Raw genomic sequence first — 14,847 nt, 5'->3', positions numbered from 1 at the left:
CTTAGGGCAAGTCATTTTACCCTCTACTGCCTCAGGTACAGACTGGAAACAGGGACATTACCTGCTGTACTGGAATGCAACTGGTTTGGGTCTTTAGCTATCAATGCAAAGACACGAGCTCCAGAGCGCCAGCAAAAATATTTACCCCACTGTTGTAACTGACTTACACGAATTGCAGACAATTGTGAAAGAAAATGATGGTATACAGGTGAGAAAAACCGAAGAACCTGCACATGCAAAGAAAAAGACCCAACACTTCTCAGCCAATTTCCACCACCACGCCTTCACTCCAAGTTTATAAAAATGATTACTCTTTCTCAGTCATTGATTTCAGACGCATACTTTATTTTTTGCCTGCTAAATTTCCTTCCCGAGAGGAGTTGTTGCTCTTTTTCTTTCCGCCGGAGTTCAAGTGAAAATGAAATGAAAAAAAAAAAAAAAAGAGAGAGAGAGAGGTGGGGGGAGGCAGCCAGTCCATCGCGTGCAGAAAGTTAGCGGCGCGAGAGAGCGGGCAGGCGGTGGCGTGCGAGAGCTCGCGCGGTCCCTGTGTTCTCACCGCAGCGGCCGCGAGCCGCAACCACAGCTCAGCTGGCCCATTGGAGAGAGAGCGCGTGGGGGAAACGGCGCGCGCGGGGGGGAAGCGCTGCTCGTATAGTTACTGCCGCTCGCGGCCGCTTTAATAAGACAGTGGAGGCTGCGGGGCGCCCTTCACACAGTCCTGCTCTGGGACTTCAGACAACAGCAGCCGACAGGCGGAAGCTCCCGACCTGCTAAGCAAACTTCGGGGTTTGCTCTTTTCAACTCCCCCCCACCAGTTGACTTACTACTGACTGCCCTTCCTCATTTTGTTTTCATTCCCCAAAGTAAATTCCTCTGAATGAACGCGGAGAGATCCCGGCATGGATCAAGAGAGGTCATGTAACCGCTGGACTTTCTTCCTCCTGGTGGGAATACTGTACTCAGACTGTGCCAGGGGGGCAGTGGGCTACTACCCCAGGTTCTCGCCCTTCTTTTTCCTCTGCACCCACCACGGGGAACTGGAAGGCGATGGAGAGCAGGGAGAGGTGCTTATTTCCCTTCACATTACAGGAAGCCCAGCGTACTACGTGCCGGGACAAGAATATCACGGTAGGTAAAGGAGCTCACCTTTTCGGATTGTAACGCCTCAAAGAATTTGCTGCCTTTTCTGTGCCCCCCCCCCCCCCCCAAAAAAAAAAGAGATGCTGTGGACAGTAGCAAGTGCAATGCTGCTTTATGTTTAAGCATGTCTTTTGGCATCTGCCTTTACTTCTAAATTGAACTGCTGTAGATACAGTTATTCTATTTGGCCATTTGCCAAAGCCTGTTGGAAAGTTAGCCTGATCAAACTGATTAGTGACTTTTCACATTTTTGTGGCTCTTGGAACAGATATCTGAACGATCTTACTTCCTTGGAGTCCGGGGGGTGCGTGTGCAACTTTGCAACTTCAAAATTGTCCTTTCCCCGCGCAGCAAAGGCTTTAAAGGTGACAACCTTGTAAAATCCTTTTGTCTTACGTATTTCAAAATTGGCCCTTTTGCTCTAAAAGACATGATCAGTGAAGTCTATGTCCATTGCTACTAAACCGTTTTGACATAGAGGTACGGAGCAGAAGAGCAACAACAGCAAAACCCCTGTGTCCTATTTGTCCACCTTTATTACACGAAGAAAACCAGCTATTAATGATGCTCCGCTGCCTTGGGGATTTAAATATTTAATAAGGTCTCATTTTAATAACTTAATTAACGCATCAGTTATACCAACCTGGTCTGATCGGAATGGCTAAATCTTAGCGCCTGTATGATTTTATTATAAGTAGCGGAACACCTCCATAGATTTGCAATATTGTATAGATTATAGGATAGACTGATAATAGAAAGTCTCCGTAGATGGAAAATAATGTACCGAGGAACGGAACTTTAGAGTATTTTTATATTTATTCTTTTCCAGAACCGATGCCACCCTTCTTTTGGGGGACATCTAATTTTTCATAGGGATTTAAGATGTATGGAAATCTATTTACTGACTAGGATTTCAGTCATTTCTTGATAAATGTGCTAAAAACTGGCAGTGCTATTACGTGGTCATTGATATCATTCTGTGAAATGGTTGGTCAATATGATTGCCTCACTAGCTTGACCCAAGGAGCTACTGAGCTTTGTTACCCAGCGGAAAGAGGATTTACCAATCTGGTGAAAATAAGAATTAAACCAAATATTTGCAACCTGCCTAAAAAACAAACAAACAAACAAACCAGGGATTAATCAAGGCTATGGTGGGAGTTGAAAGCAAACTAATTTTTTCCATTTAGAAATTATAAAAAAAGGTCAGAAACGTGGTAGAAAAGTCAATATGATGGGCTATTTGTTTAGCTCAACAATATATTTCTTTGCTTATCCAAGCCCTGTTACCTGTATGGTCATATTCACAGATATGCCTAACTGTTTTATTGTTGTTGATGATTTTTCTTCATGTATCTGTTTCATTAGAGTGTGTCAGTGAAAGAAAAAGGTGTGTGCATGATTTATTTGTATTCAATCAAGAGGGAGTCCATACAGTCTGTTTCCTTTGTGTCCCGTGTGACATTCCATATGAAATCAAATGTGTTCCCACATCTATGTAAGGGTTTGGCTATGACTCGGAACTGGAAAGCAGACCTCAAATGGATTTTATCCAATTTTGTTTTATTTCACTGTTTGTCTTGGACATAGTACACTAGTTTGGTATGATACTGATTGGAACAACAGACTTAATTTAAGCTAAAGAATATTTTACTTTTTTATATATATAATGTAGAAGCTATGTGTCTGCTGTATTCAAAGTGCATCCTGTGTCTTATGAAGTTTTGACCAAATTATAACAAAAACATAAAACAAACAACAAAGAAAAAAAAACCAAGGCACTGGATTAATCTTTCCGTTTTGTATAACACTAGACATATGAAATTGGTTCTTTACAAAATGCTAGTTCACTTTTATTCCAATCGAACTGCAACCAATACAAAGAAATGTAACCTCTAATGTTTGTGCTACATAGATCTTTAACATACATTACATAAGTATTGCCGTACTGGGAAAGACCAAAGGTCCATCGAGCCCAGCATCCTGTTTCCAACAGTGGCCAATCCAGGTCACAAATACCCGGCAAGATCCCCAAAAATGTACAAAACATTTTATACTGCTTATCCCAGAAATAGTGGATTTTCCCCAAGTCCATTTAATAACGGTCTATGGACTTTTCCTTTAGGAAGCCGTCCAAACCTTTTTTAAACTCTGCTAAGCTAACCGCCTTTACCACATTCTCTGGCATCGAATTCCAGAGTTTAATTACATGTTAATTACATTGTTTGTAGGACTGGTGTTAGGAGACGGGCCCCCCATGTCACAGGGAATCCCATTCCTGTCAAAACTGAAGAGGACGCAGTTTTCCCAATGATCTTTGGGGTTCCCTCTCAAATTTCTGCCCTGGGCCCCTGCATCTCTAACACGGACCTTGGTCATTTGTCACAGGGCCCATTCTTCTGCAGTGTGCCCTATGGCAAATAACATTTGCCAACAGCATTAATGCATGCTGCTAGTAAATGACCCCATTATTGCCTTTTCATATTAGTTTTTCAAACATTGTGTCACTGTAGAATTAGACATACTAGAAATTAAGATCCTTTTTACTAAGGAGCCCTTTTACTAAGCTGCAGTAGGACTACCGTGTGGACAGTGTGCACCAAATAGACCCTACCGTCAAGGTAGCGCGGGTGTAGCGCGGGTGCCTGGCAGTAGTTCTGAAGTTGGCTTGCGCAGTTTCCCATTGTAGAAAATAATTTTCTATTTTCTACCATGGGGGCATGTCCAGTGGTAATCAAAAGTGTGGCCACATTGCCACACGCTGCCTGATTACCACACGAGTAGCGTATGATCCCTTACTGCCTTCTAAATAGTATTGGTAAGGGCTTAGGCAGTAAATAGCCATGCGCTAATATTAAAATTAGTGCATGGCCATTTACTGCCCTATTTTAAAAAAGGCTTTTTCCTTGCCATGGTAAAAAATGACCCAAAACTGGAGCAACCCACTTTTTACCGTAGCTTAGTTAAAGGGCCCCTAAGGTAGTTTTAGCTGTTAACACATGGTTTAGTGTGCTTTCTTGTGAACTTGCCAGGTATTTGCGACCTGGATTGGCCACTGTTGGAAACAGGATGCTGGGCTTGATGGACCTTTAGTCTGTCCCAGTATGGCAATGCTTATGTGCTTAGGATTCTGAATGGAATCTTGCTACTCTTTAGGGTTCTAAATGGAATGTTGCTATACACTTTGAAATTCTGCATGGAATCTTGTTATTCTTTAGAATTCTAGAATCTTGCTACTCTTTGGGGTTCTACATGGAATGTTGCTATTGTTTGGGTTTCTGCCAGGTACTTGTGACCTGGGTTGGCCACTGTTGGAAACAGGATGCTGGGCTTGATGGACCTTTGGTCTGTCCCAGTATGGCAATATTTATGTACTTATGTAGCTTACACAAGAATGTGTTTACCTGCTTTTGCAGCAAAAACTCCATTAGTATGTGGTGAGTCACGTGTTAATGGAGTTTTTGGTTAGGAGCATGGGAGGAAAATGGGCATGAAGTGTTCCCTGCAGTGGTTCCACTTTGGGCTTAGGCACCTTTCAAAACTGTGGCACTAGATGCATGGCTAGTGGGGATGCCCAAGTCCTGCCACCTAAATAGGTTCTCTGCCAGAGCTGCGCCCATACTGCTGAAGCAGCGAGGAAGCCAGTAGGGTGCTCCAGCTGCTGGTGCCAGCACTTCCGCGAATGCTGAGTTTATGCATTAAACTGAGTGTGTGTGGAAGTGCCAGCATCAGAAGCTGGAGCATCCTGCCGGCTTCCTCACTGCTTCAGAAGTCACGGGCATGGCTCTGGCAGAGAATCGCTTCCGCTGGCGGGGCTTGAGCATCCCTGCCAGCAAATGTATGATTAGGGGAAGGATTGAGGAGAACTGACAGAAAATGCTTGGCCCCTCGCCAGTCCACCCCTGGGCCCCCCCCCAAAAAAAAAATTGAGTTCTGGCTACACCCCTGGTTCCCTGCAGTTAACATGCTGGAATTCCCATGCACTAACTGACTAACACGCTGTTAATTCAGAGGCATTTACTGCCCTCCAAGTACCAATGTGGTAACAGCGTGTTAGTCCTGCATTTCACAGGCAACTTTAGTGCATGGGAATGTCCCTTCTTGCTGACACGTTAGTTTTGGGTTTGCTGCACGTTAAAACCCTGGGTTATAGTGTGTTAAGCCCAAAACTTAATGCACTTCGGTATAAGAGCCTTTAAACTGGGCACACTGCAAACAGGATGACAGAATGCTATTCTAAAAAGCAATTGGTTTACTATTATTTTAGCAGTTCATTTTCAATTATAGCATAGAAATGTGAGCAGGGCTCAATCAGGTTTGACTCAAGACAAAACCACATTGTATTAGGAAACTATATAGACAGAGTAGTGAGTTGTGGTGCATCAGTGCTGACATAGAAATCTTAAATAGCTTTTAAAGGGAAGGATACATTTTCAAGCCCATTTACCTGGATAAATTGTATCTGAAAATTTGTCTCCCTCGATCTAGCTTAAAATACACACATGCATACTTTTAGCCAGATTTTTTTTTTTTGGGGGGGGGGGGGGGGAGGGATGTTTAAGGCAATCCCAGGGTTATGTTCTGAACAGGTTCCAAAATGAATTGCTGTTTCAAATCTTCACTATAGGGCAGTGATTCTCAAACCTGTCCTATGAATATGCATAGATAGATTTGCAAACCAAGAGGCAGTGTGTGCAAATTGACCTCATGAATGTTCATTGTGGATATCCTGAAAACCTTACTGTCTAGGGTTGCCCCAGGAAAGGTTTGGGAACCACTTCTATAGGGGTAATTATTAAGGTGTGGGAAAAGTTGGGCTTTTGCTGTTTCTTAATTTACCACAGGAATGGCTAACCTGCACAGCCTGATGCTCCCAGGCCACTTCTTAAAGAGATTATCCAAAGTGAAACTAAGCTTCCCACATAGCCTTCCAATCACAAACCTCCTGCTTCAAGAACCCCCATATCAGACCCCCTTCCATATCCAGTTCCCCAACGACCTTCTTTTTCTCAAAAGGACTCCCTCCTGAAGCCCATCAATTCTATCTGCCATCATTTTCTATATTTCTATTTAATTCAAGTCCTCTCCCAAAATCCACCAATTCATACCCCCCCCCCCTTCTGAAGTCCTCCCAATCAGAAAATATCCCCCTGGGCCTACCTGGTATGATCCCTTGGATCTATTGAGGTTCAGGCAGGGTTTAGAATGGAACTGGTGACCCCTAGCAACAGTCTTGTGGTACTACTGCTACAGATCAAGCTGCCAGTTTAAGGACAAAAGACTACCACTAGGGGTCGGTAGTGCCATTTTGAACCCAACACCAGCAGGGCAGGAGTGACTGGGGATTGTTCCTGCCTCAACACTAGACCTCAGGAATTATGCCAGGTAGGCTTGGGAGGATTTTTGGGAGAGTGGGGACATTTGCTAATTGGGTAGATGGGAGCTTCAGGAGATGAGCTTGAATTGGGGGGGGGGGCTTCAGGAGGGTGAGGAAGGGGGGTGATCATTGGGGAGGATGAGATATGGAGGGTGTTCAAGAATGGGATCCGATATGGGAGGTTGTGATTGATGGGGTATGGGGGGGAGGAGCTTAGTTTCACTTTGGGTAGCTCCTTTAAGAAGTGGCCAGGAGCATCAGGGTGTAGCTTTGTTGCCCAGTGCTCCTGGCCAGAAAAAATTATTCCACCTTTTTGTAGGAATAACACAGCTTGTGAAGCAAATAACACACATTAAGGCCATAACATGCCTTAGTAACTATCCCCCTATATTTCATGTAGATTTTCTACAAAAACTTTGCCTGCAGTAAATGCAAACAAAAAAGTTTAGTTTTTAAAGGAAAGCTATCTAGCTGCTCATGAACTGTGAAAGCAAGGTGGGCAGCTTGAAAAATGCTCCTTTTTGTCTTTTTGTAGAGTATCATTTTCCATGCTGTTTCCAAAAATGGCCTATCCAGGTCAAAAGTACTCATCCCAAAGAATCTATTCTCCCCTTGTTAATCATCACACCCAGGGATAAGCAATGGCTTTCTTAAGTCTACCTGGCTAATAATGGTTTATTGACCTTTAATCAAGGAACTTATCTAAATCCTTTATTAACCCATCTATGGTAACTGCCTTCACCACAGCTTCCTGCAAAATTTTTGTACTAGTGAAAAAATACTTCTAATTAGTTTTAAAAGTGCTACCTATTGGCTTCATTGGTTGCCCCTAGGCTTACTACTATTTGAATGTGTAAAAACCATTCCCTATTTATACACTCTCCTCCATTCATGATTGTAATACTGTTTATAACAATATTTAAGATACACTGGCATAATTAGGACCATTGTGTTTTTTTTAAATATTTGTGAAATTAGCATCATGGACTCCTCTTATAAAGGTGCTTATGAGATGAATAAAAGAGTCTTTTAAGTAAAATAGTCTTACTACAATGTCTAAGGTACTTCTCTGGGAAGTAACATGTAGGGATCAACGTCTTGCTGGGAACACAACCATATGGGAGTATCTGCCAAGTGGAAAACATATTTTGCACTTCAGCTTATAGTCTTTTACTACTGAACTGAATTGCCATCTGGTAATTTCTTTCCTGTGTAATACAAATCTCAGTTGTTTTTTTTTTTTAATAATTAAGTTTTGGCTCCTAATTCCTTTTACATATTTGTGAATATCTTGAGTATCATTTCTTGAGAATGACACATATACTTGCACTATGATTCTACTGGGACATACTATAGCAGTACATATTCTTCTCACATTGTCACCCACTGCAGGTTTATTATTATTATTACTCAAAACAGATAAGTAAATGACCTGAAGAGGATAGTCAATTACCTCTTGTGAAGAACATTTTATATAGTGCCAAATATCACAGAATAGAGGCCTTAATGACTATTTGATCTCACAAAAGATTTGGTAGAACTTGAAAGATACCAAGAAGGGTAACATAACTGATACAGAAAATGGAACAGTTTCCCCATGAAGAAAAACTTAACCAATTAAGGCTCTTCAGCTTTGAGAAGACATAACAGAGAGGAGATATAACAGAGCAGGACTTCCCAAATGTGTCCTGGTGACTCCGCAGAGAGATTTTAAGGATACCCACAATGAAATGTAACCTTGGATAACTCTGCATACATTAGAGAACCATGTGAAATCTGACAAGTTTGTGGGGTCACCAGGAGAGGTTTGAGATACCCTGTAATAAAGGTTTATAAAATCATGAGTAGTATGAAGTAATGAAACTAAATGGTAACAGATTTAAAACATTTAAGAAAGTTTTTTTTGAATCGAAAGAATTAAACTGTGGAATTTAATATTAGAGCATGTGGTCAAGGCTAATAGTATGGGCTTAAAATAAGTTTGAAAAAGTTATTTGAACAGATCTATTAACTGGGTGGACCTGGGATTTCTTACCTCTTATTTCTGGGAAGGGATGCTCCCATTAGGATTTGCCTGGAAGAGGCAGTGGAAGCCAAAAGACATGTTTCAGAAGTGGAAAGAAACTTGCTATGGAGGCAAGAACTAATCCTAAACACTTTTTCAAGTACACCCCAAAGGAAAAGCCTATGAGGGAGATGGTTGGACAGCTAGATAACTAAAGAATGTTCAGTTTTTATTGGGAAGGATGTTAGGGTCATACTCACATCAGAAGCATTTTTGATAGTGATGATTTGGAGCAACTAAAGCATATCACTGTAAGTACAGAAGATGAAATAGACCAAATTGACAAATTGAAGAATGGCAAGTCCCCAGGACCAGATGGTATTTACCCGAGAGTTCTGAAAGAACTCAAACATGATTGTGAGGATCTGCAGAAGGATCTTGTGAGACTAGGAATATAAATAGCAGATGATGCACATAGGTAAAAATAATACCAACCATAGGCACATAATGTTCAGGTCAATGTTCAAAACAATTTAACCAGACAGGAAAGGCTCCTGCCCAGTTAAATTAGGCTGGCTGCAGGGCCGCCGAGAGGGGGGGACAGCCCGGGCCTCCGGGGGGGGGGCCTGGTGCTGCCGCCACAGTCCGGCCCGCCCACCCTCCGTCGCTCCCTGGCATTGAACTTAAGCGCCTCACCTTCAAAAGCGCAGCAAGCAGCAGCAGACCACTCCTTCTTTCCGTGTCCTGCCCTCGCCTGACGTAACTTCTGCGAGGGTGGGACATGGAAGGAAGGAGTGGTCTCTGCCGCTGCTTGTTGCTGTGCTTTAGAAGGTGAGGTGCTTAAGGTCAGTGCAGAGGGCCCGGAGGTGGAGAGAGGGCCCGGCGACCTTGGGTGGGGGGAGCCCCGGAGGCGGCCTTGTCCCGGGCCTGGCCCAGTCTCTCGGCGGCCCTGGCTGGTTGTCCCAGGAGTAGAAAGTGCTTAGGTGGTCCAGGACACAATATGGGCAGAAGTGACACCAATTTTTTAAAAGGGTTCCAGGGGTGATATGTGAAATTACAGACCGGTAAGCCTGACATCAATGCTGGGCAAAATAGTGGAAACTATTATAAAGAATAAAATTATGAAACACATAGACAAACATGGTTTAATGGTAGAGAATCAGCATGGGTTCAGCCAAGGGAAGTCTTGTCTCACCAATTTGCTTCATTTCTTTGAAGGCATGAATAAACATGTGGATAAAGATGAGCCTGTTGATGTAGTGTATAGATTTTCAGAAAGCTTTTGATAAAATTCCTCATGAGAGACTCCTGAGAAAATTAGAGTTATGGGATAGGAGGCAGTGTTCTGGTGTAGATTAGAAATTGGTTATTGGACAGAAAGCAAAGGATAGGCTTAAATGGTCATTTCTCAAAATGGAGAAGAGAGAACAGTGGAGTGCTGCAGGGATCAGTACTGGGAATGGTGCTATTTAACATATTGATACATGATATGGAAATCAGAACGACAAGTGAGGTGATTAAATTTGCAGATGATACAAAACTATTCAAGGTTGTTAAAACACGTATGGACTGTGAAGTATTGCAGGAAGACCTTAGGAAAATGGCGGATGAAATTTAATGTGGATAAATGCAAGGTGATGCACATTGGAAAGAATAATTTGAATCATAGTTACCTGATGCTAGGGTCCAAATTGGGGGTCAGCAACCAAGAAAAAGATCTAGGTGTCGTTGTAGATAATACGCTGAAACCTTCTGCTCAATGTGCAGTGGTGGCCAAAAAAGCAAACAGGATGCTAGGAATTATTTGGAAAGGGACGGTCAATAAGAGCGAAAATACTATAATACCTCTGTATCGCTATGGTGCGACCTCACCTTGAATACTGTATTCATTTCTGGTCGCCGTATTTCAAAAAAGATATAGCAGAATTAGAAAAGGTTCTAAGGAGAGCGATCAAAATGACAAAGGGGATGGAACTCCTCTCATATGAGGAAAGACTAAAGAGGTTAGGGTTCTTCAGCTTGGGAAAGAGACGGATGAGGGGAGATATGATTGAGGTCTACAAAATCCTGAGTGATGTAGAACAAGTAGAAGTAAACCTATTTTGTACTCATTCCTAAAGTACAAAGACTAGGGGACACTCAAGATACATGGAAATACTTTTAAAACAAATAGGAGGAAATATTTTTTCACTTAATGAATAGTTAATCTCTAGAACTCTTTGCTGGAGGATGTAGTAACAGCGGTTAGCATATCTGGGTTGGTAAGTCACTTTGAACCAAAACCTGTTTTGGATAACAGTGGGATACAGGAATGCATGCATGCATGCATGTATAAATAAATAAACAAATAAAAGGTTTGGACAAGTTCCAGGTTACTTCCTGTTCCGGGGCAGAGGGAGCATGAAAACGAAGAGCCATCAGGCGCGTGGCACCCCCCCCCCCCCCAGCGGCATGCACCCAGGGGGGTTCTTTTGCTGGGGGATTGGGGGTTCTTTCACCGGGGGGGGGGCGTCGCGCTGTTCCAGGGGGGCGCTGCACCCGGGGGGGGCGGGGCGCATTGGCGATCCGCCCCGGGTGTCAGCCCCCCTAGGAACGCCACTGCATATCAGCCTGTATGACAGCTTCAGCCATTATGACTGGTCCTAGGAATAGGCTAATGGTCAGTGCAGTGGACTGTAGAGAAAGAGACCCAGGTCCATACTTCACTCTAACTAGTACAATTGTGGTGGAAATAGTGAGCCTTCCAAAACCCACAAAATACCAACTGTACCTATAGATAGGAGACGCCTGAAACCCTGAGGGCTTTTGTAGTGGTCTACAGTTAGATACAGTAGGTGTTTGGGTGTTCTTGGAGGGCTCACAATATAAAATAAGGTTGTTAAGGTAGAATTTGTACCTGGGTCCCCACTGATGTCCACTGTACTGACCACTAGGCTGCCCCTCTGCTCTGCTGCAATGTTTGTGTGGCCAATTTACTAGAAATGGTGCCAGATAGCCATCCCTATGGCTTCTTTTTGTGTGTTTTTCTCTAGGTCATTTTGTTTTGAAAATTGTGCTTAAAGAAATACAAATAGAGCAGAAAAACATCTGGAAATTAGCCATTTTTGGAACAACAAAATAGGGTGAGAATTTTAGACATTTTCACCAAAACATCTACAATTGGACTTGGATGTCATGGCTTCATGTGCACATGTTTGAAGAAAACAAAAGCTACCAGCACATATCTATGGCTGATGTTATGCACATTAAGTATTAGCCTTGCAAAATTTCTTACAAATAAAGTTTTATGATGCTGATATTTATGTGCAGAACAGCAGCTGCAGATGTGTGCTAGTACTTTTATTTTTGTTCCGACATGTGCACATTTTTGCTGTTACTTTCCACGTGTGTTTTAAAGTTGCAGATGCTGTTCTGGCTGGAAAGAAAAAGAGAGAGAAGGCATTTAGGGGCCCTTTTACTAAAGGGCATTTGCTTATCTTCAGGTGAGAGATTATGTCCAGGTCATTGAGCGCCGTTGGAGGACGTCAGTAATTTTCCAACAGTTGGAATCCTGTGCAGAAGGAAGGGATCCTCAGGAGCTTAGCCTAGAATGGGTGGCAGAGCTGGTCGTTGGGAGGCGGGGCTAGTGCTGGGCAGACTTATACGGTCTGTGCTGGGGCTGGTGGTTGGGAGGCGGGGCTAGTGCTGGGCAGACTTATACGGTCTGTGCCAGGGCTGGTGGTTGGGCGGCGGGGATAGTGCTGGGCAGACTTGTACGGTCTGTGCCAGAGCCGGTGGTGGGAGGCAGGGATAGTGCTGGGTAGACTTATATGGTCTGTGCCAGAGCTGGTGGTGGGAGGCGGGACTGGTAGTTGGGAGTCGGGGATAGTGCTGGGCAGACTTATAGGGTCTGTGCCAGAGCTGGTGGTTGGGAGGCGGGGTTGGTGGTTGGGAGGCGGGGATAGGGCTGGCCAGACTTATACGGTCTGTGCACTGAAGAGGACAGTACAAATAAAAAAGTAGCACATATGAATTTATCTTCTTGGGCAGACTGGATGGACTGTGCAGGTCTTTTTCTGCCGTCATCTACTATGTTTAAAGGGCATTGAGTCCTTAATATGCAGTTAGCTTGCAGTAACAGGCTACCTCAGAAACATAGTAACATAGTAGATGACGGCAGAAAAAGACCTGCATGGTCCATCCAGGCTGCCCAAGACAAACTCATATGTGTATACCTTACCTTGAATTTGTACCTGTCCTTTTCAGGGCACAGACCGTATAAGTCTGCCCAGCATTATTTCCCGCCTCCCAACCACCAGTCCCGCCTCCCATCACCGGCTCTGGTACAGACCGTATAAGTCTGCCCTCCCCTATCCTCTACTCCCAATCACCACCCCCTCTTCCCCCCACCTGCTCCGCCACCCAATTTCAGCTAAGCTTCTGAGGATCTATTCCTTCTGCACAGGATTCCTCTATGCATATCCCACGCATGTTTGAACTCCGTTACCGTTTTCATCTCCACCACCTCCCGCGGGAGGGCATTCCAAGCGTCCACCACCCTCTCCGTGAAAAAATACTTCCTGACATCTTTCCTGAGTCTGCCCCCCTTCAATCTCATTTCATGTCCTCTCGTTCTACCGCCTTCCCATCTTCGGAAAAGATTTGTTTGCGGATTAATACCTTTCAAATATTTGAATGTCTGTATCATATCACATGTTAAAGCATTTTGCAGTCTTTTTGCCTGTTTGCATATGTTTACCCGCATGTTTCTGATTTTTGAAATATATTTTTCAGAGGGGGCAGTGAATGGGCATTCATGTGTTATCTAGCTAGCCTAATAGTTTGTGGCAGCGGGCTTTGATCCTGATGACCTGGTTTGATTCCCACTGCAGCTCCTTGTGACCTTGGGCAAGTCATTTAACCTTCCATTGCCCCCAGGTACAAAAGCTTAGATTGTGAGCTCTCTAGGGACAGAGAAAGTACCTGCATATAATGTGTACAATGATGTGTATATCTAGTAGTGCTATAGAAATGTATTTATATTAACATTTTTTACCTGCTAACGCCTAAGCGGCTTATATAAAATACATACATAATACGCAAGTAATACAAAACAAACTAGATCAATTGCTACCAACCCCACCTTAATCTCCCAACAATCAAACTAAAAGGGAACATGCCTCATAATCCATCTCCATCCCATGGCCTAGCACAGTCCAAATTTTTAATCCCATTCATCAACTATGTAATCCAGTGTAATTTGCCCACCTTTATTTAAAAAAAGCCTGCACAAAAAAGTGAGTCTTCAACAATCGTTTAAATCGAATCCTGTCTCCACATAAATGCAGATGACCTGAAGTTTATTCCTAGTACCCGTGTTTCCCCGAAAATAAGACACTGTCTTATATTAATTTTTGCCCCCCAAAATGCGCTAGGTCTTATTTTCAGGGGCTGTCTTATTTTTCGGGGGAACATCGGGGTTGGCCTGCCTGCCCTCCGTCGCCTCCGGAACTAACCTTAAACGCCTCCTTTCACCTTCACAGCAAGCAGCAGCAGGGCAGGCCACTCCTTCCTTCCGTGCCCCGCCCTCGCCTGACATAACGTCTGCGAGGGCGGGGCATGGAAGGAAGGAGAGGTCTGCCCTGCTGCTGCTTGCTGCGAAGGTGAAAGGACTGGGAGGCATTTAAGGTTAGTTCCCGGAGCGACGGAGGGTGGGTGGAGGGGGGCCCGGGGGCAGCCTTTTCCGGCTCTCGGCGGCTCTGCTTTTAAACAAAAATTTGCTAGGTCTTACTTTCAGGGGAGGCCTTATATCTACCAATTCAGGAAAACCTCTACTAGGTCTTATTTTCGGGGGATGTCTTACTTTCGGGGTAACAGGGTAGTATTAGCTAGCATGTTATGATTAGCACACATTAACTAGATAATGTAGAGTTAACAAGGGAGCACTTAGCACCTCCTAAATAGGATCCTAACAAAGTCATTTTGAAGCTTTTACTCAGCTGTTGGGCTGGTTATTTGAACTTGGGCTTCTTCCACCCCTGGTTTGACCTGTTTGCACTTTTGTGGAAGGCGTGGACCCCCTTTGTTTCCTGGTTCCATATCTTACAGGACCCCAGGATCAAAGCGGTCCATTACATCGGCAACCAGATCAGGTGTTACCTAAACTTCCGGAAATCACTAAAAAAACAACCTGTTTAAAAAGTCATACCCTACCGATCCAACTTAAATGCCTAATCTCTGCAACACAACCAAACTAAAGCACGTAATGGACATAACACAACTCTTCCGTTCTCCGATTCCCGAATGTGGCTGTGCCACTTGAACTTGATCTTACCACAACATCACC

The 14,847-nt window shown here is 43.8% G+C and overlaps 1 protein-coding gene across 1 annotated transcript in view; it reads left to right on the top strand.

The window, feature by feature from the left end:
- Positions 1 to 629: 629 nt before the first annotated feature.
- RELN (reelin) overlaps positions 630 to 14,847 on the top strand; it is a 568,089-nt gene continuing 553,871 nt past the window's right edge. Inside the window, exon 1 of the mRNA XM_030217170.1 lies at positions 630 to 1,128. Within this exon, the coding sequence (XP_030073030.1) occupies positions 900 to 1,128 (229 nt within the window). The 5' untranslated portion in view covers positions 630 to 899. The remainder of the gene's footprint in view (positions 1,129 to 14,847) is intronic.

This window comes from Microcaecilia unicolor, chromosome 10, assembly GCF_901765095.1.
Source record: "Microcaecilia unicolor chromosome 10, aMicUni1.1, whole genome shotgun sequence".
Classification (NCBI taxonomy): Eukaryota; Metazoa; Chordata; class Amphibia; order Gymnophiona; family Siphonopidae; genus Microcaecilia; species Microcaecilia unicolor.
This window is presented reverse-complemented; position numbering and strand designations above follow the sequence as displayed.